Consider the following 20,882-nt stretch of genomic DNA (forward strand, 5'->3'; position numbering starts at 1 on the left):
CAGGTAGGATTTATACCAAAAACGCAAATTTTATTAAACAGTATGAAAACTGTTATGTTTATGAAAACTGTTAATGTTAGACATTAACTAAAAAAATGAAATGACATAATTATATCAATAAATTCAGAAAAGACTTTCAAACACAACTAATTCAGAAGTAAATATAATAACAGTGATAAATGCAAAGATCTCAACCAGTGGAGTAAAGACTCATCAACTGACAAAAACTGCTGAGAAAACTGGAAACAGGTTTGGCAGAAAATTATGTCACCATACACTACAATAAACTCTAAACAGATACCTGACCTACATCTGTTCAACTGATCAATGCTTCTATTTTTTAAAAGCACTACCAAATAGTTTTAGTATTAATGCTTTGTAGTAGAGCTTGTGATCTGGTACTATTATAGACCCTGCCTCCTTCCCTTCTGATAGAAGTGTGATGGACTCAAGGTGTAGATTAAGATGTTCTTAAATATAGCAAATGTTTGGATTTGTTGATTGTGTTTGTTAATCACAAGGACTGTTTTTCTTTTTTCACTTAGGGAATGTGGTAGAAAAGAAGGGAGCTAGTAATGTCACTACTAAAAAATAAAAACCAATCAAATGGGGGTGGAAGGTGGCAGGCATGGCATGTGCAGTCAACTAAGCATTTTAAAAAAAAACAGCTTTCCAATAGGTTTCCCTGATTCAAGTTCCTCTGTTCTCCAATTTGTACACCAGTTACCAAATATCTCTCAAATACAGATCTGACTCCAGAAAGCTCCCTATTTTATCTATGGTAAAATATAAACTCTAAAGTCCTTCATCACCCAGTTCCAATTTATCTTTCCCCATCTTACTCCCTTTCCTCCACTCCACAGTCCAGTCAAATAAGCCTTCTCTATTCCTCACAAAGCACTCTATTGGGGGCTTAGTTTTCATAAGAAGGTTTGAGTGCCAGACAAGGACTCTAGAAGGCTGCTTTAAGAAGCCCTCCCTCTGCGCCCCCAGATGTCAGTGCTTTCCTCTGGTAACTATGGTCAGACAGTTGGACCCCAACTGTCTGTTGAATTCAGGCAGAGGAAGCCATGTCTGTTGATTTTTAATTTCTCTGTATTTTCTTAAGTTCAGGGTGCTGACTCCCCTGAACTAGATGAATGATATATATGCTTGGTTAAAGGAATGATACATATGCTTTATTAAAGTGATTGTTAACCCCTCAAAAGTTGCCTTTCCTTTTATGAATGCAGATCTAAGAACCTATGGTAGGCCCCCTGTGAATGTTGGGATGCTTACTGATAGAACACCCAATTCAAGATGTCCAATATGTAGCTAGGGAAGTGATAATGGAAATCAGGAGAGAGGTTAAGACTGGATAAATAGATCTGAGAATGATCTATATAGATATCTGTTGAACAACAAAATAAAAAATACTGAACTTATAATTAAGGAAAAAAAAAAACAACAAAGCACTCTATCTTGGGTCTCTTTGGTCTTTGCACTGGACATCCCTTACGTTTGGAATACACTCCCTCCTTAGCTCTGCTTCATGAAATTCCTAACTTCCTTCAAGATGCAACTCAAACACCACCTTCTGTATTTTCAGGTAAACCAGCTTAGCTAAAGCAGCGAAATACCCTGAGGGAAAGACAAGAGGCAGCACGTGCCAGGTTATGTCAAACCACTACCATCACTTTGACCCTGATTGAAGACAGCTTAGGCCCCTTAACAAAAACATAGGGAATAGTAAATGTTTCTAGTCCAACTTCTTTAGCCATTAGCCTGGGAAGCAACCTCTGTAGAGATGTGGCTGGGCAACTACTCCTACAAGTACTACAGTTACTGAAGAACCAGAAAAAAAAAAAGTTTTTGCCACCAAAATCCTTCACCTTATGAAATGACTCAACAGAAAACGGTATCATTTTACCAGTGGAAATTGCCATTTGCTTTGTTGTTCTATACTAAGGTCCATGGGACTTTTCTATCTGACTTGCAGCTGAAACCTTCCACTCATTGAGAGTAAGGACTGTCTTATTTTTCTGCTTTTTTTTCTCTTTGTGTCCGCAGGGCTTTGGCATGTTTTAATCATTCACTGATACACGAAACCTTACCTGATTCTCCCAACTAAAAGAGCTCCTACCTCACTCCTAATTTAACTCCCCTGGATTTACTCTCTGTGTCCTATGCAAAATCTAAACTGAGAGATTAGGTACAGACGGTGAGGATCTCCAAATGCTGTCTCATGGATGATACTGCACTGACTGCATCAAGCCTCAGCACACTAGACAGCAAACAAAATGAGATCACACAAAAGAAATCATTCTAACTATCCATACAAGAAAAGCCAAATGCTGAATACTGCCTATGCTCAAACTATAAAGTATAAGCAGATATACAGTTTGATGAGTGAGTCCATCAGGGCAGATATATCTTTTTTTTTTTTTTTTTTTTTTTTTAGGGCAGATATATCTTGAACAGGTATAAAGAAAGACCATAAGCTGGGTCCAGTATTTAAGAAGAAAAACACAAACTGGACTGCATTATGGAAATTGTATAACCTTTCCTTTCCATAATCCTGAAACAAAACCCATCTTTTTAAACACTCACGCATGTTATCTGATGAGGCAATATGACTACAAGTCAGGGGACACTACAATAATAATCATTAAACATTTTATAAGTGTCTACTACATACATTTTAGGTACAGGGCTACTCTCAAGGAGATCACAGTGTAATGGAGGAGAAAATATGCAAAGGATGGATAGCGAGGCTATATTCCAGACAAGATACTAGTATTGAGAAGTGGGAAAGGCTTCTTATAGAGGAAGAACTGAAGCTGCAACCTGAAGGAAGCCAGGAAGTGGACTGAAGAGGAAGAGAATTTCAGACATGGGGGGATAGCCAGTGAAAATGCTGTGAATCAGGAAACCGAAAATCTCCATAATCTCTAAAGTATTAAAAATGTATATGATAAGGCAGTGGACACTGACTGGTAGAATAGAGATGACAGCACATTGTCAATGAAGATGTACTGAGGAAGTGGCATAAAAAGTATCATCGAGGAAATGTGTGACCAGAAATGGATGTGGAGCCTACACGTAGCAAGAGCAAAGGATAATCTAAGGACCAGGAATGTTAAAAGACTTAAAGAAAAGTCTACAGTGTGATGGACAGACATTCTGGTAAATATGAATACGAACTACCACTGGAAGGAACACACACACTCATCAATGAATCACAGAATGTTAGAGCAATCTTCTGGTCCATTTCCTATATTTATTAAAAAGTTGTCATGTAACTCAGGTACCTCAGCTAGCATATGGAACAAAGGCTTCCACTCCGACCCTATGTCTCAAAAGTTTAGGATGGATAGCACTGAAAATGTGGATTAATGCAATAATCTTCTACTACTGGACTATGAAATTATAAAAAACACAACAGCAAGCCCCTTTCTTGGTAAATATGAACTTTAATTAAAGGAACAAAACCAAATAAACAACATGTTTACTTACTTTCTCATCATGGATTAACTCTTGGGATCTCAGAAATGAAGCCTTCTCTTCATCTACCCAATTCCCCCACTCTTCAGCAGGAGCATTCCAGTCGGAGCTGGGATCAGTAGAAGAAAGTCCATCTATAAATTGAAAGCACCATATAAATGTCTACTCTTCCTGTTATAAAAATAAAAGCAAGATACCCAGCTTTCATAAGGTTTCTGTCCCATCAGTCACAATGATTGTTTAGCAATAACTTTATAATGGGCTTTAAAAGATCCCCCCACATCACACACACACACACACACACACACACACACACACACGCACACACGCACACACTCACTTCCTACTTTTGTAAAAGGATAGAAGTGTCATTTCACTGGAAGGTGGGATTCTCAGTGAGAAAAACTCCTGTTACTCAAACAGATGAGCAACAGTTTTGTAACTTATTTCTTTGGACACTAGCACCTAAGTAGACAGGGCCACAACCACATGTGTCAGAGATGGGACTTAAAAATTCAAATTTTCCTGATTTCAAGGCCAGTTCTACACCACGGTACCTTTCAAAACATCATGATAGCAAACTTTATTTTTTCTTCTCACATAATCCACTGAACTGGTTTTCGAGGTATATAATTTTAGACAAGTTATTCTACTACTTAGTCATTCAGTGCTGTTGTTTTTCTTTCTTTCCTGAATTTTCTCCTTTCTATTATTACAACAGCTACCAAGGTAGGCTCTAGAACTTGGTGATTTCTGGCCTTAATTATTGCAACCAACCTTTTTCTGCGTCAGTGGTTCATGGATTCCCTAAAAGCACTGCCATTTTAACTACTTCATCTTCCTTCTTAAAGCTTCACTAGTTTTCTGTCAGGTAAATATAACTTCTTTCTAGTTTGTTTTCTTTTTCTAATACTGTACCCATCCCCATTTTTCTCCATCAAAGGTTCCATTCAACCTGTCTGTTCAATAGAATGGCCACAGGACAGAAGACTAATTTTCTGGACAAAATGACTCAAGGAATATAATCTATGCTGAAAGGACCAGTTCACAAATATTAATAAAATCAGAGGTCCTTACAGTATAGAAGTCCTATTGTGACAATGCTACAACCATTTTTGTGCCACCTCCAGAAGTTCCTTTGCCTCATGTCTAGAATGAATCTCACTATTGTTCTATCTTCCTTCACTCAAAGCTATTAAAATTCTACACTCATGGTATCATTCCTAGTTAACCTGAAGAACGAAATCTCCTATTCACCCAATCCAAATAAGCAACTCTTTCAAGACAAGTAATTGTGTAGTGCTCACTATTTGCTTAATGTAGAAGACACAAAGAAGGAAAAAAATTGCTGCCCTTAAGGAATTTAACAATATAATATAGGAAACAGCAAGAATATATAAATAGGTAAGAGCAAGAATCATACAGAATAGATGGAAGCAAATCTTAAGGAAAGACTATAGCAGCAAGGGGTATTGGCAAAGACTTTTTAAAAGAAAGTAACTTTCAAGCTGAATTTTAAAGAAGTTAGGAATTTTAAGAGGTAGAAAATTCCAGGCTAATGAAGGTGCTGGTTCAAAGGCACAGAGACAGGAGATGGAGTGTGATGTGTGACGAACATCAAGTAAGTCAACAGCTAGATCAAAACGTATATGGGTGTGCGTGTGCGTGTGCGTGTGTGTGTGTGTGTGTGTGTGTGTGTGTGTGTGTGTGTTAGTAGTAGTAGTAGTTGTAGCAAAATTAGAAAAATAGGAAGGGCTGGGACATAAAAGGCTATTTTAAATGCCAAATAAGGACTTTTGTTGAGTAGAGGCACTTTAGGAAAATTGCTTTGGTGTCTGATGTGGAGACTGGCTTGGAGTTGGGAGAGACCCAGGTAGATATAATTCCTTGGTCATAAATTAGGAGTTCTGGAGACCTTATTCAGAATATTCCATGTTCTCTATGTTCTATTTCCTCATCATGTTTTATTAAAATTTCTTTGAAATTATAGATTCTAATTTGAGAACATTTTCAATGATAACCACTTAGTTTCAAGATGGCAGACTGACCTCCCTTACTCCCCCCAAATCAAACTTCAGGTGTATCTTGATTTCCATTAACATATCATTTTTAGTCTCAGTCAAAACTCTTTTGAAAGTTATAGAACAAATAATCCTAACTCTATGGGTCACATATGGTCTATTTACAGATGAAGAAACCAAACCTTAAGAGTTTTAAGTGCTGCTGTAAAAGTCTATACAGCTAGTAAATAAAGGTAAGAATTGAACAGCAATCTTCTAAATCAATCCAGTGTTCTAATAACACAACTGAAACATATATCACTTGGATTGAAAATGAAAAGTTAATATAAAGTAAAGACAGAAGAAATCAGGTGAGCACTATCTCTCCAACCAAATTAAGAGTGGAGTTTTACAATATCATAGATTTAGAAAACGGAAGGCATCTCAGAGGTCATTTACTCCAATCTTCCCTCATCATCTAAAAGTCAAATATATTACTATGTCCTTGAAAAATATTCTATTTCACAAAAAATAAAAGTTTTATTCAACAATTTTATCAACTTGAGATACAAAATAACCAAGTATAATTACTTTCCTATAATTCACTGTTTCATAGACCATAACATGGGCATAATATTAAAATTATATGCCATGAAAATTAAAGTGACATTCTTAAAAGTTTCTGGTCCTCGGTTTCTTCCTATGTAAATTTTAAAATTTTAAAAAGGGCATTCAACGTGACTAAATTACTGCAGAAAAAAAGCATTTAAAACATTTTTTATTAATGTGACTGTAGAAAGTAACTGCACAAAATTTTATATTATAAAATTACACTGAAAAATGGATCATGAAACATATGGAATTTGACATTCAATTATCTACTTGCCTTTTTAACTACTTCTCTACTGGGGCCATAGTCCCAGTCTGATGGATTGCATGGTTAGTGGGAAACACAACCCTAGGGGATTACAGCATGATTTTCACAAAGTTCACAATCTCTGCTGTACCATAGGGTAGGGAATGCTAAAATGAAAAGCCTACAGATCCTGGGAAAGGGGTTCTACTTAACTTGATCTTTTGGGTAAGGCAAACTTCTTGGCTTTGAGGATCTAAACATGTGGCCCTGAATCATAAAAGAGAAACTTTTTATTCTTTAAAAAAAAAAAATCAATATTCAGGGGTTGTTATGAGAGCTACTTACTGATAAAGATGCCTTCTGGGAACTTTAGGAATTATGAGAGTAATTCATTCTTGGGGGCTGCGATGATTTAAAACAAGTGTTTGAAATGAAGTACCCAAAATTAAATGAAGAAAAGAAAAACTAACAATTTAATGGACTTTTCTAGGTTGAAAAGGGGGTTAAAAATGGCATGGCCTTTCAAGAAGCAAAAACAATGAATATCTGAAGGTTTTAAAATGATGGAAACATCAATGATCAAATTTCATAAAGTAGCCCCTTGCAGGATTTTGTGGATTAGGGGAATCATGGGTGAGAGAGCCCTTCAGTAGTCTATACAGTAGAGATGATGTATCTAAGGCTCTGAGTAAGGACCTGGCATACTGCAAAGCCTGTATCCAGCTCAGTTCAGTAAGGCTTATCATCAGGAAGATGGCCATCAAGTTATATCAGTTTTGGCTATAGCAAATAATTTGTTTAGTATTAAGGCCTAGAAATGTTGAGATTTGCACCTAATGTAGAGAAAATCCACAATGATGAAATCATGGATCTTATGAAATACGAGGAGAGATAATCAAGAATATGTCACCTGGTATGCTTACCTTTAGCCCTCAAAATTAATCCTAGAAAAATGGCACCCATCCAAAAAGGCTAAGAGGAAGTAAGAGTTGGAGGCAGTGGCAGCTTGAGTGGCCAAGAGACACAAATAATCAAGATTTGGAGTATGGCAGACTGAACCTAAGAACCTCTGGGCTCCCTGTACTGGGATGGGCAATATCTGGAGTCAGGGTTCTGGACACTAATAAGCTTCTGTTAATGTGGTCAGAGGGTTTGTTTCTGCTACTGTGTGTCATATTGTTGGATCATTTGGTTAACTCATTTATGAACACTCCCAAATAAACCATGACTCTCACATACCTGCTACATATCAGGCAGGGAGCATAAGATTCAAAGGGAACATAGGACTTATAAATGAGGTGGGGGATAACTGCCAATATAAAGAAAAAAGTAGCAGTGTTCCTCACTTTGGTCTTTTCTGACACTCTTGCCTCTTAATGCAGCCTACCATATTACTGATAATTATTGGGACAGTAGTGGTTTAGTGGAAAAGCCCTTTTCAGACCTGGCCCCGCTGTAGTATATAAGTTTGCTCAAATTACTTAAGCATCTGCAAGATTGATTCTTCACCTTCAAAAGAGTACAGCTATAGCGTTGTTTGAAAGAAAAATGCTTTGTAAAACAAAGTGCTATATAATATTCAGTGAGTTACTATTATTAACAATTTCTTTCATTGGGTGCAGAAATTTTGAGTCCAGAGTTTAAAAATTCAAAGACACTCCATGTTTTGTGTCCTTGATCTACTGTGTGCTACACTGAGATTTAACAGTAGAAATATAAGGCAAACATTTTGCCCTTGAATTCCCAGAGTAGCTTTAGAATAGAAACAGCAGTTTATGTTTAAATATTATTTCAAGTATGGAGTTAGTTTAAGTATGGCATTATATTAACCAATTTTCAAGTAGGGCATTTGACATTAAACTCTTTTAAACTAAAGTTGAAAGCGTGTAAAATTAGAGGTAAAGACACAAAATAGTAAGGTTATTTAAAAGCAAGCTGCTGAGAAAAAGCTTTGTTGTAATTTTTAAAAGGACATACTTAACCCAGACCATTCATCATCGATATGGGGTTGATTACGGCTTACATCCCACTGAAAATCAGAAGCAGTAGACTGAGAAACCTCAGTGGTAGACCCTTAAGTGAAAAAATGAACGCAAAAAAATTAAAAAACAATTTTATAATGAAGTTTTTTCACAATAATTTCTTCCTTCCTTCCTTTCTTTCGGTTTTTAGGGGGGAGGAGCTTGAGACTTAATTGGTGTGATTTCTTCCAAAGAAAGAAAAAGGTTTAATTCCTGGTGGCAGTGGAGGATGGGTAAAGAGAAAAGCAACCACTAACACTTTGGAGCCACATCAGATGGAAGCATCTGCCTTGGTTCCTAACTATAGACAAGAAGTGTCACTTTTGTAGGGGAGAGAAACGGGGCTCTTACTGTTCTGAAACATGTTAGCTATTACCTTACAGAGTAATTTAATGTTGATGAGAGTACTTGGAAATTTTGCTTCCAAAAATTCCAAGAAATTTAAAAAACAATTTAAAATGAAATGTATTTACAAAAAAGATAATTTTGTTCAAACAGTTTAAATTGATTTTACATACCAGAAACTGCAGTGGTGAGTGCCAGAGATGGAAAGGGAGCAGAATTCTGCTCAGCTGCACTATTTACCCTCCTATCCACGTTACCAGACCAAGAAGCTGTCAAAACAAAGGTTACTTAGAACTTTTCAATTTGTAGTAACAATGTGTGTACAGATTCGAAATGACAAAATTTTTAAAAGACACTTTTCAAGCCATAAATATACTCCAACATTTTGACAAAAATCCTATTTTATACCTAAGTGATTTTAAGGAACATTTTAAAATTAGTATGTTCTGAGTATCCCCTGCTCCCCCATCTTAGCATAGCACTTGGCACAAAGTAAGCACTTAATAAATACTGATTGTTTACTGATGATCCCCCATGCCACTTTGCAGAGCAAGCAGTTGAGATTCTTCTATGAGGAATGAAGAAAATGAAAAAGTAGGATGTTGAGAACACCCACGTTCCCCTAATACTAAATGAAAATTAAAACTCATTTTATAAGAAACTCTAATAATAGAACACCATTTCAATTATCATTTAAAAAAAATCTAAAGGCTCTTTATTCTGCACCAACCCCCCACCTTTCTGCCATATTGGTGGGGCCTTCATCAGACAAGATTATCTTCCTCTCCCTGTCCCCGTCCCTCTCTTTTCATTCTCAATCTCAAAGCCATATTGTGTATCATAATCCTAAAAAAGCTCAAAAGGTAGAGGACTAGCTATTCTACAGACCAATCTAGCTAAATCTAGAGAATTCCATAACCTTACAGTTGTCCACCAAAAGTATTAATCTAGATTCTTGAGGAAGCACCCAAACTGATATAATGAATCCTGCATTGGATGTAATGAAGTTTTACATTCCTTGTTTTTGTTTTTCATTTTAAAAGCACATTTTATGCTTTCTAAAAAGTAAAGAAATTTCGAAGTGAATCCCAAAATTTTTTTTATTTTATTTCATAGGGCAGTCAAAAGAAGGTTTTTTTTTTAATGGAACTCAAGACAAAAAGTTCCTCACTACTTTATCTTTAAAAAATTAAGAATGGCAAAATGTGCTGTAAATGATGTTTTGCTGAAGCTACTAAATGCTGACACTTACGTAAGACACTCTCTAATTTCCTTCTAAATTACATATAGTGAATTTCTATTTTATGCTATTAATTAAGCTATAGGAATTTCCTAAAAATCTTTGTACATAATTCCGTGGGTAAGATTTTACTACCTGAGGATTTTTTAAAGGTTGGAAAACCCCAAATTTTCCAGTTATACAAAGTTAGTAAATTGAATTAACATGATTTAGTAGCTCTTACCAATGCCAGGGAATAATGAACGTTCACCCCAGGTCCTTCCCACCAGGGACACACCCCAGTCTTTTCCATTTGCACTAGTATCTCCAGTATCCTGACCCCAAACAGATGGCTCAATCTTCCTCTTTCCAGCTGAAGCAGATGACACAGATGTCCATTTCTCCTCACCTGCACTGATCTGTGAAGGGATTTTTATTGACTTTTCATTCCAGCTGCCTCCATTTACAGTAGGGTTTTCATTCAATCCTGAAGAAACAGCAATGGGTGAAAGTTACAGAGAAACAAATTTAGGCAACATTTTCTAACAATTAGACCTCTCCAAAAGTGGAATAAGCTGCCTGAAAAGGATGCTTAAATACAAGTTGAACTAGATAGTATCTGAAGTCCCTTTGGCTTTGAGATTCTATGGATTCTGGTATGGAAATGGAAATACTTTATCTAACTAATGTATTCTAATTCTTCAGTAGCCTTATGACATTAAAGGAAGCATTACATACCATGTATACTGACACATTTAGACATGATAAACCTGAATGAGAATATCAGTCTTATAAGTATTTATTAACTGAAAACTATGTTGGCAGCAAGTTGTACAGTGGACAGTGCTGGACTTGGGAGTTCAAAAGACCCAAGTTCCTGCCTTACATACACACTAGAGGTATGACCCTGGGCAAGTCATTTAACGTCTTTCAACCTTAGTTTGCTCATCTGTAAAATGAAAATAATAGCATCTACCTCACAAAGTTATTGTGCAGACCAAATGAGATAAGATATAAAGTACAAACTTTAAAGCTACTATTGTTTTTGTTGTCATTATTGTGCCAGACGCCAGGGATATAGAAATATTGCCCTTGAGAAACTTACATTCTACAGAAGTACTGCATTTCTCTCCTTTGCTGATATATTCATGCATATGAATGTCAGTTAGATGATAATGGTAGTTAAGATATGAAGATGACACCTGAAAATGCTGTCTCATAAATTTTACAGACTACAATAAATTCAATCTTTTTAGAGATAAAGTAGTGTAACATAGAGTATCAGAATCAGGGTCAGGAAGACCTAGGTTCAAGATTCTAACACTGATATTTAGCTCTATGACCACGGGCAAGTCCCTTTAATTTCTCTGGACCTTCCCTGGTTTTTTCCTCTATAAAATGTGAATAATAGCTGTAGTACAAGGTTCAAGTGAGAATGTATGCAAATGGTACTGCAAATCATCAAGTACAAATGTCAGTTGTGCGAACCAGAAAGTATATACTTGTTTTTAAAGTTGAAGAGTACAGGTATTATTTACTTTTTAAACAATATTGTGTGGTGGAGAAGACTTGTAATCCTTACGTGCAAGTACTAACCCCAAAAGTTTTTGGGACTCATTAAAAATGTCTGATTGCCTAACTCCTTACCCTGAAGGGTGAGATCTCCTTTTCCAGACTTAAAGTTGCTACCTTGAACATTGAGAAGAGAATCACCTGGTTGAAACAGAAATAAATTTCACATAATATTAAGCAGGGAACTATATAGGTCAAATTCACTTAGAAACAACATGATTTCAATTCTACTGAACAGATGTACTGAGTTACTTTTCTTTTGTTTGGGTTTGATTATTAGAATGGAAAGTCAGGTGTACACCAAAGATATATCATGTTTACTTTTAGGGAAATGAGTTTTCTTTATTATACCATCAATTAATGAAGAATCAACAAAAGCTTTGAGAAGTGTGTAAATGCCTAAACTTAAGATCATGCTGTGAAAGTAAATTAATTCTTTAACAGTGTGACTAAAATTTGTGAAATGAAAAATAAAGAACTAGTTCACTGGAACTGTATTCAACTTTGTCTTTTTATAAGCAAAATTTTCTAAAACTAGAATTTTATGCCTGATTCCTTTCTTTTTGACTCTCTCCCCTCCTTTTTCTATTATCAGTAATGCAAGAACTAATCCTTGTTAAATAATAAGGTGATGACAGGAGTAAATCACTCAAAAGTACTAATAGGATTGGGAGTCTGGAGATTTGGCTCTGCCCCTAATTTTCTATGAGATCTTAAGTCATAACAGCTCTTAGTCTTAGTTTTCTCATCTACAAATGGATTACATAATCTCTAAGGTCGAAGATCTCTAAGTCTAAAAATTCAGTTATATTTTGAGCTACATCAGATACCTTTTTAACAATCCCAGCAGAAGCAACATTGTGACTTTGGAAATGGCTATACGACATTTAGGACCAAGAAACTTGGTGGATGAGGGGGAGAGGAGGGAGACAATTTGGAGTCCCTAGACATTTGTTCTTTGATGCCTAAGAACATAAGTTACAATGTATTCTGTTCCCAAAACAGCATTTACAGGATTGTAATAAAGAGGCTGGCAAAAAGGGCATGCATATGACAGTGAAAAAGGGATATAAACTAAAAATTACAAAGGAGTGAAACTGGGAAAATTCAACAAAAAATGAGTCACTGCTGCATTACGCTGTTAAATTCCACTAAGCATACAGGCAGCAAAGGGAAAGAGAAGGAAGAAAGTGAAGACAATGATGACGCCAAGGAAAACACAACTCAAGCAAACTCAACATGATCACTCTGAGCCTGTCCTATATGAAAATGATAGCAATATATCTAGAGCTTCCAGGTAACTGGATAATATGAGTATTAAAATGCTCAGTGGCACAAAACTAGTCCAAATAACCTCTCAAGGTTCCTTTTTAGTTCTATTTCTTTAACATCTGCAAAATATTCAAATAACCTAACAGCTGATGTTGTAAACATTCTTTCAAGGGAGGATTCAGGGACCTCAGGATCCACACTTCTCCAGAAATGCTTGCTTCAGAATGTTCAAGGAAGACACTAAACACGCAAGCGGTTGACAAAATGCTTCAATGTACTAAATGTCTACATCATGATGACGAATGAGGATGACAGAAAGTATACTTTATTTTAGGGGCAAAGGAAATACAGATGAGGGAAGCAGGCTGTTTCTTTTTCTCCTCTTAGGCTATGAGTTTTTACTTAAGGCTATGCAATTTTTGCTTTGCTGGGCCTTATTTTTAAAGGTATTGTATAACAAGTAATGTTGCTAGTATTGGCTAAATCATGGTTCATTATACAAATGCCGCGATTTTCGGGTTCTGAACTCATGATGCTATGTGGTAGCTCAGAATACGAGTTCATCTTTGATGTGTCCCTCTTATGCTCCACTAAGTACCTTTATTCTTCCTGGAACCAACGGGAAACGAAGTTGTAATAAGCTGCTCAGTGGGTACTGTATAGGCACTTTCTATCCCCGAGACAGCCGGATCCAAGGGACCAGTATCAGGCTGCACCTTGTCGCGCTTACGCTGCTGCCGTTTCTCTCTGTTACTGACTTTAGTTTCCCAGGCTCCTGACATAGCCCCAGGGAGAAAAAAAAAGGTATTTAGTAAGGACAAACCAAAAGGGTGGCGTTGAAAAAAAAAAAAAACAGAAACAAAACAAATGGAACAGGGCATCATGACAAATTTAGGTCGTAGAATAAAAATCAGAACAATGCTGGTTACATGAAATAAGAGTCTGATCTAACATTTTCTCTGGCAAGAACTACAAGGGTGACACCAACTTTCCTCGTGCTTTCCTCCAGACACTGTCAAACTTATCACTGATGGCTCACAGAAGCTAAGGGACAAGAGAAAATATCTTGGGTCTTTACCTTGTTGGGAACAGAGCCTAACAGTGTCATATAAAAACATACTGGAGTATGTTTTTTAGATGATAATAAAGGGGGCTCCTAAATAAGGAAACTCATTGTCCTCTAATGAGGTGGGAGGTGTTTAAGGGAAAACACTGATTTTTAAGAAACAAAGACTAAGTAGGTAAATTGAGTTGTTTAATGAATTCAGTTACACTTCAGAATGCCCTTCCCTCCCCCAAGAAGCATGACAAGTTTTTTCACTAGCTTTTTCACTAAGAGAAATCACTGGAAAGATTTCAATATTTCACAAATTCCAATTATAAAACTGTGTATTAGTAAAGTAACAGATTTGTATAAGATAAAGAGTTATGTAAAGAGGAGTTTAGACGATACATCATTAAACAAGTACAACTCAGAATTATAGATGTCTGTGTTCCCTTCCCTGCTCAGGTACCTTCATCAACTTCCTTTCCATCATGGCGTGAACTGTTCTGCACTGCTTTAACCTCTGACTTTGATTTCTTCTTATTTTTCTTTAACTGAAAGGAAAATAAAGTGTTAACTTATTCCTAGGACACTGAAATTGGGTAGAGATATGATTTCTAGGCATATTAAGACTATTTCACTGGGGTTTTTTTATGGCTTTAAAGAAGTTAGAAAACATATAATTTTATATATACTAATATATATATTTAGAGAAAGAGAGGGAGAGAGAGACAGAGAGAGAGAGAGGGAGGGAGAGGGAGAGAGAGAGAGAAGGAGGGAGAGAGAGAGAGAAAGAGGAAGGGGGGGAGAGAGAGAGAGAGGAAGGGGTGGAGAAGTACTTTTACCAGACTTGACTACATCAAAATCTTTTTGTTGTATCAAAACACCAACAAGATGATGTTTCCTTATCTTTTTTTTTTGGTTCACGTAAGGCAAATGTATGTAACACATTGTATCATCAAATTACAAACTGCTAAAGTAGGGGAATGAATAGTTTGTTAGTTTCCATTTGTTCCTTCTCTTATAATTATATTTAAACTTTAAACTACTGTTAATAAAATGACACCTTAAAAATTGATTTGGATTTCTCAGTATTCCTGCCATAGACTGGATCTAAGTAACAGACTGCTTGCTCCTAAAGCAGATGCAAAGACTTGAGTTGCTATTAACCTGCTAACATCTATTAGGGTGGTAGCTATGATTTCACTGCTGTGAAATCCTTCATCAATGCAATACCTCAAAGTTTTTTGGGTTATGAATTTCCCTATGGTAGAAATGATGGCAATACATCCACCAAGTAATTCATTGTACCTTTTAGGATGCTTTGACAGTTTTGTCTGCAGTCTGTCCCTGCAAGACACTAATCTTCAGGAAAAGGACTCCCTGTTTTCAAGCCCATGGAAGTCCAAACTCTGCTGCAAAGAAATGCCTCTTTGCAGTTAGGTCATACAATGAAGAATGATGGGCCTGGAGTCAAAAACACTCAAGTTCAAATCCACCCTCAAACATTTAAAAGTTGTGTGCGTATGGAAATGTCATTCAGCCCCTGTCTGCCCCAGTTTCCTCCACTATAAAATGGGAATAATAATAGCATCTACTCCCCAAGCATTCTATTCCGCTAAGGATCAAATAAGATATGTGTAAGACAATTAGCATAGTGTCTGACATATGGTATGTGCTTAATACATTCTTGTTCCCTCTCCCCTCTCCAAGCTGGAATGCTCTAGTTTCTAATGACTCCTCATTTCCATTCTGTTGGACCCAAATAACTATTGCCCTAATGTACAAATCAGCCTTTAATACTTTCCCAATTACTACCCTTTCAAGATCTGAGATCTCTACCCTAAACTTGCTTGTTAGCTTTCAACTATCTTATAGTCACTCCCTCCACCTTCCCACTTGATGCTACCCTATTATGAGGACCTGGCACTAACTATAATAGGAACTCAGTCTGGAATCCTTACCATTGGAATTTGATTTCTCAGAAAAGCCATCAGTATCAAAAGTGATAACACACTAATTATCAAATAAATAAAGACTGTAAAATAGCAGCAGATAAACACACTGCAAAAAAATACAAATTAAAAAACATTAACTACATTAAAATAAGGCAGCAAGGCATAGTGGAATGAAAGCTGATCTAAAAGACAGGAAGACCAGGATTCAAGTTTTAGCTCTGACACGCAACTTTCTAAAACTATGAATTGCAAAGAAGATGTCAACTTCTACTGGTAGAGAAGTTTCTCAATGAAATCACAGGCCCAGTATCTATCAAGGACTCACTTAATCAAGATCTTAGTTGAGAAATGAAAATGTCATTTATCAAAATGATCTTACCTATAATAGTATAACAAATTATCTTCCAAAGAAGTAAAAAAAAAAAAGCCTCACAACTGCATTTATCCCTGAAAAAACTATGAAGTCAGAAAACTAGCTTTCTAACTATGATCTGAGAACCTCTAAGCAATCCTTTTTACACTTCATGTCAAAACATCAATGATAAGAGGGTAGTTAAGGAAGGAAAAAAGTAAAATTCTGGGATGAAGGGAAGGTGATAAGGTAAAGGAGACTGAGGAAGTAGCTTAATTTAAGAAACCAAAGTAATACATAAACTTTAAACAATCAAGTATTTGTCTTCTCATAAGAAGCTCATAGGTGGGTACACTGGATAGAGTGTGGCCCTGGAGTCAGAGGACCAGAATTCAAATTTAGCCTCAGACACTTAAGGGCAAGTCCCTTAACCGTTTGCCTCAGTTTCCTCATCTGTAAAATGAGGTGCAGAAGGAAAAGGCAAATTACTCCAGTATCTTTGCCACAAAAAATCCAAACAAGGCTACAAAAAGTCAGATCCAACTAAAAGCGAATTCACAATTAACAAAAGAATGACAAACTACAATAACATTTGTATAATTCGTTATAAGGGATAAACATTTTCTATAAGCATCTCTATGTTCCAAGTTACTTGTAGATAGGAACAATCCATCATCATACCTGCTATTAATATTCTATAACCCAACAACAACCACAAACACATTTTTGTCTACCCAATTACATGGCTATACTTAACCCTAAAACTAGATTCTCATACACACTGAAGCAGCAGGAGTACCTACCTGGACTGTGCACTCAAGTACACTAAGCTAAATCCATCTCAACTCAAAAGCTTGCTAAATCTCACCTGCCCTAAAAATATCAAGCCTTCAATTTTTGAAGTATTTTGTCAGTGGTTAGTCTAAATGCATTATTCTTCCACACATTTTCAGCATAGTTAAGTGCTTAGTCACTTGTTGGACCTGAATATTTAAGTAGCCATCATGTTTCAGCCCTTCTTTCAATGTTTAAGCAGAGCTCATTGACTAAATTTACAAAGAAACAGCTTATCACATGGCTCGATCAATGCAAAAAGCATTGCAATAAAAAGTAAAGGAGTTCCTGTTTATTAACTTTAACATTAGAAGTCCTCTCTGACTCCTCAGCAATAAACTTCTGATGTGATAGAGCTTATCCAAAAAACCAGAGTGGATCACCCTTGTATTTTCTGGAAGCAAAAGCTAGTCTCACCAAGAATCGATCAGTCACATGTTAACTATCAGAGAGTGACTGCATAAGCCCAGAATTGTGAATATGGAATGAGCAGTAAGCACAGTAAGTAAAATGACTGTCATACATCCTTTATAGAATATATAACTCATTGTGAAATTGTTTCCCAAACTTGCCAGAGAATCAAGTTTAGTATTTACTTAAAATTACATACCTATATTTAATAAGTATCTAAGGCAAGCTATCCTTATTTCCCTCAGAACAGAAAACATCCAGATTATCAGGAGCTGGTTGAAATGATATTTTTAATATTCCCTTTTTCTTCTCTCATTCATGAGCTAAGGCTAACAAAAGTGTATCACAACAATAAGTGATATCGCTGATTAGAGTGGCTGGAGGAACAAGCTGACACCATAAATTGCTCTCTGCTTTAACAAAAGACCCTATTCATTCTAAATGACTGCAGTTCAAACCCCAAAAGGTCTTGGCAGATCTTACGTTTGATACCAGCTAAAACACTACCTCATACTTGGTAAGAATGCTTTAAATCTGTCAACTAAGGGCTCTCAATGTGGAAGACAAAAGACTCTATAGTAGATCTCTTTTCTAACTTTGCCACTGCCTAATTCATACACAAAATACCAGCCACATCAAGACTACGCAACTACCAAATGATTAAAATCATTTTAGGCAAATGTTGAGGTTGAAGGGTTAAAAGACTGAAGAACTGATGATCATTACTGGTAAAGTTTCTTAAGCTGTTTGTAAGAAAAACACTACAAACAACTAAAAAATGAACTAGAAAAGAACTTGGCTTTTAACTTACTGCCAAGGGAAGTGTAAATTTATACCTATGAAGGCCTGAATGAGGATCTAAATATTTTACTACTATTAACGCTTCTCTCCAAAAAACAAAACAAAAAAATGGCCCCTAAGTGTTGGTAGGCTGAAATCTTCAGTATTTATGGCTTCACAGATGGTTAGGGACCATACTAATATTATCAGGAATACAAATTAAAAGGTAGCTGGCAGCATACTGTTTAGTATCAAGCATAACCAATGTGACTCCTGTCCTTTCTATCTAATCCTCTCTCCAATCACATTCAGAGAGTTCTCCCTTTCCATAGGTTGCCTCCCTGATACACAACTGCCTAAAAACTGCTTATTGCTGACATTTGATCATTTGAGATTTCCTATCAATGTCTCAAAAGACAAGGAAAATACCATATATATTAACCATCCTATAGTCAGGATCAGGTTTCAAGCAGAACTGATTTAAGATTCAATCTCTAGGAATATAACACATTTAAAAGATTGTATTAATATATAACTTCAATGCTATTTCAAATAGACCACAAAAGGGCACTGTTTGCATGACAATAAAATGTTTTTTCAAAATGGCTGAAATCTGCTAACCATCTGTCAATCAATAATTAATGGTTGACACTTTTAACATCAAAAACCATTCAGAGGCCAAGGGAAAATATCACAATAGAGCTTGACTACAAGCACACCATTGATCTGACTCTTGATTACAGCTTTCTCTCATCTGATGAGGTTCTTCAAAAAGTACTATCTTATATGCCATACATGAAATAAAATTTTGTAATGAAATCTCATAAAAGAAAACCATGCATAAACAAAAGACAAAATAAAGAAACCAAATGCAAAAGCACAGGTAAAGAGGAGATAAAATTATCCCTATCTGCTGGTGACATGGATAGCAATAGAAACCAGAACAAACGAAACTAATAGAAACAATGAAGAATTTCAGTGAAGTAGCAGATACAATATAAATCCATAAAATTAATAGCATTTCTACATATCAATAATAAAATGTAGAAGCAAATAAAGATTAAATTCAATTTAAAAGAACAAAATGCAACTCCCAAGACATCCTCGATACTTACATAAATAAAATTAGAAAACACTACACCAAGCGGATACTTTATACATCTACATAATATATAACATAACTAATTTGGAGAAATAAAAGGTCTAGAATCTGAAGTAAGGTAAGTAAAATTAATAAGAATTTAATGGAGGAAAATAAAAGGCAGAAACAAAAAGGAGAACAAGACCTCCAGAACTCAAATTATATAGGTTGCCAGCTATTACAGCTTGAAAATGCACTGAGATTTTTTGGGGCATGCTGCATTATAAAGCAGCAATCATCAAAATTTTTTATCACTGCTTAAAAAATAAAAATGTAGTTTATCAGAACAGATTAAGTAATAAAGAATAAGAGACAACTAATGTTCCATAAAACTGGGGATATAAATTACTCGAGACAACTATTTGACAAGGATGATGAGAAAATTGGAAAGCTGTTTGGATTAAATTAGGTTGGGCCCAATATTTGATTATTATATATCACAATAAGGTCAAAATGGATATACAATCTGAATATTTGTTACACTATGTAAACACACACACACTCTCTAAAATAAAAGAGAACCAGATGAAGTACTGTTCACAACCATGGCTACAGGAAAAGTTTTTAACCAAATAAGGACTAGAAGCAATCACAAAAGATAAAATATATATACATACATATATATATATGTATATATATATATATATATAAAATTGAAAGACTTTTGTACATTAATGCATCGCAAATAAAGCAAGGTTGCCTAGGGAAAAAAGTATATGTAAATATCCATGATAAAGGTTGGATATCCAAGATATAAGAGAAACTAATATAAGACAAAGACCATTTGCCAATGGGTAAGTAGTGAAAGGATATGAACAGTTCTCAAAAAAAAAAAAAGCAAACTCGTAATGATATGAAATACTACTGGAAGTCACTAGTAATAAGATATGAAAATCAAAGTCCAACAACTCTGAGGTTTTACCTCATAATCCTGTAAGGTGGCAAAGATGACAAAAGATGTATGGAATAGTCAATGTTTGGTTGCAAGGAGAGCGGGGAAAGGCAAGCACAATAACGCATTATTGGTGGAGCTGTGAATTAGTACCATCATTCTGTAAAACAATTTCAAATTACGCTTTCAAAAAAAAGTGACTAAAATGTCCCTACTCTTTAGGTTCCATTGCTAGTTATACTTCCAAATAATTTCAAAGACAGAAAGGTTTCACATATACTAAATCATTCATAGTCACATTCTCCAAAGGACTCACAATGGTACTTTCTGCAAAAACAAAGAATTGGAAAATGAGTGTTCACTGACTGAGGAATGTCAAACAAAGTGTGATATAGGAACATAACATTAATTTTACCAAGCATTAAGAAATACCAAATTGAAGAACTCAGAGAAGCAATGGTACATGTATGTATATGAACTGATGTACAGTGAGTGAGTAAGCAGAATAAGGAAATGACATATACTCAGTGAACACTATTGTAAACAGAAAGATCAATAAAATTAAAGTGAATTCTATGTAATGATTTACAATAACCAGCTTGGCTACAGAGAAGGGCCAAGAAAACGCACCTTCCTCTCCACTTAACTGCTGAAGTTAGGGAACTATAGATGTGCAATACTGTATATACCAATCAACAACC

General features: G+C 35.7%; 1 protein-coding gene across 3 annotated transcripts in view; it reads right to left on the minus strand.

The window, feature by feature from the left end:
- Nucleotides 1–20,882, minus strand: part of MTDH (metadherin) — a 70,221-nt gene that overhangs the window by 19,131 nt on the left and 30,208 nt on the right. For 2 of the 3 annotated variants that reach the window (XM_072603441.1, XM_072603439.1), the window contains exons 3-9: nt 14,283–14,367; nt 13,367–13,543; nt 11,572–11,637; nt 10,169–10,411; nt 8,879–8,974; nt 8,317–8,412; nt 3,496–3,617 (exon numbers count right to left, since the gene is read on the minus strand). In XM_072603441.1, the coding sequence (XP_072459542.1) occupies nt 3,496–3,617; nt 8,317–8,412; nt 8,879–8,974; nt 10,169–10,411; nt 11,572–11,637; nt 13,367–13,543; nt 14,283–14,367 (885 nt within the window). The remainder of the gene's footprint in view (nt 1–3,495; nt 3,618–8,316; nt 8,413–8,878; nt 8,975–10,168; nt 10,412–11,571; nt 11,638–13,366; nt 13,544–14,282; nt 14,368–20,882) is intronic. The other variant, XM_072603442.1, reaches the window with a different exon arrangement.

Source organism: Notamacropus eugenii, chromosome 4, assembly GCF_028372415.1.
Source record: "Notamacropus eugenii isolate mMacEug1 chromosome 4, mMacEug1.pri_v2, whole genome shotgun sequence".
Lineage (NCBI taxonomy): Eukaryota > Metazoa > Chordata > Mammalia > Diprotodontia > Macropodidae > Notamacropus > Notamacropus eugenii.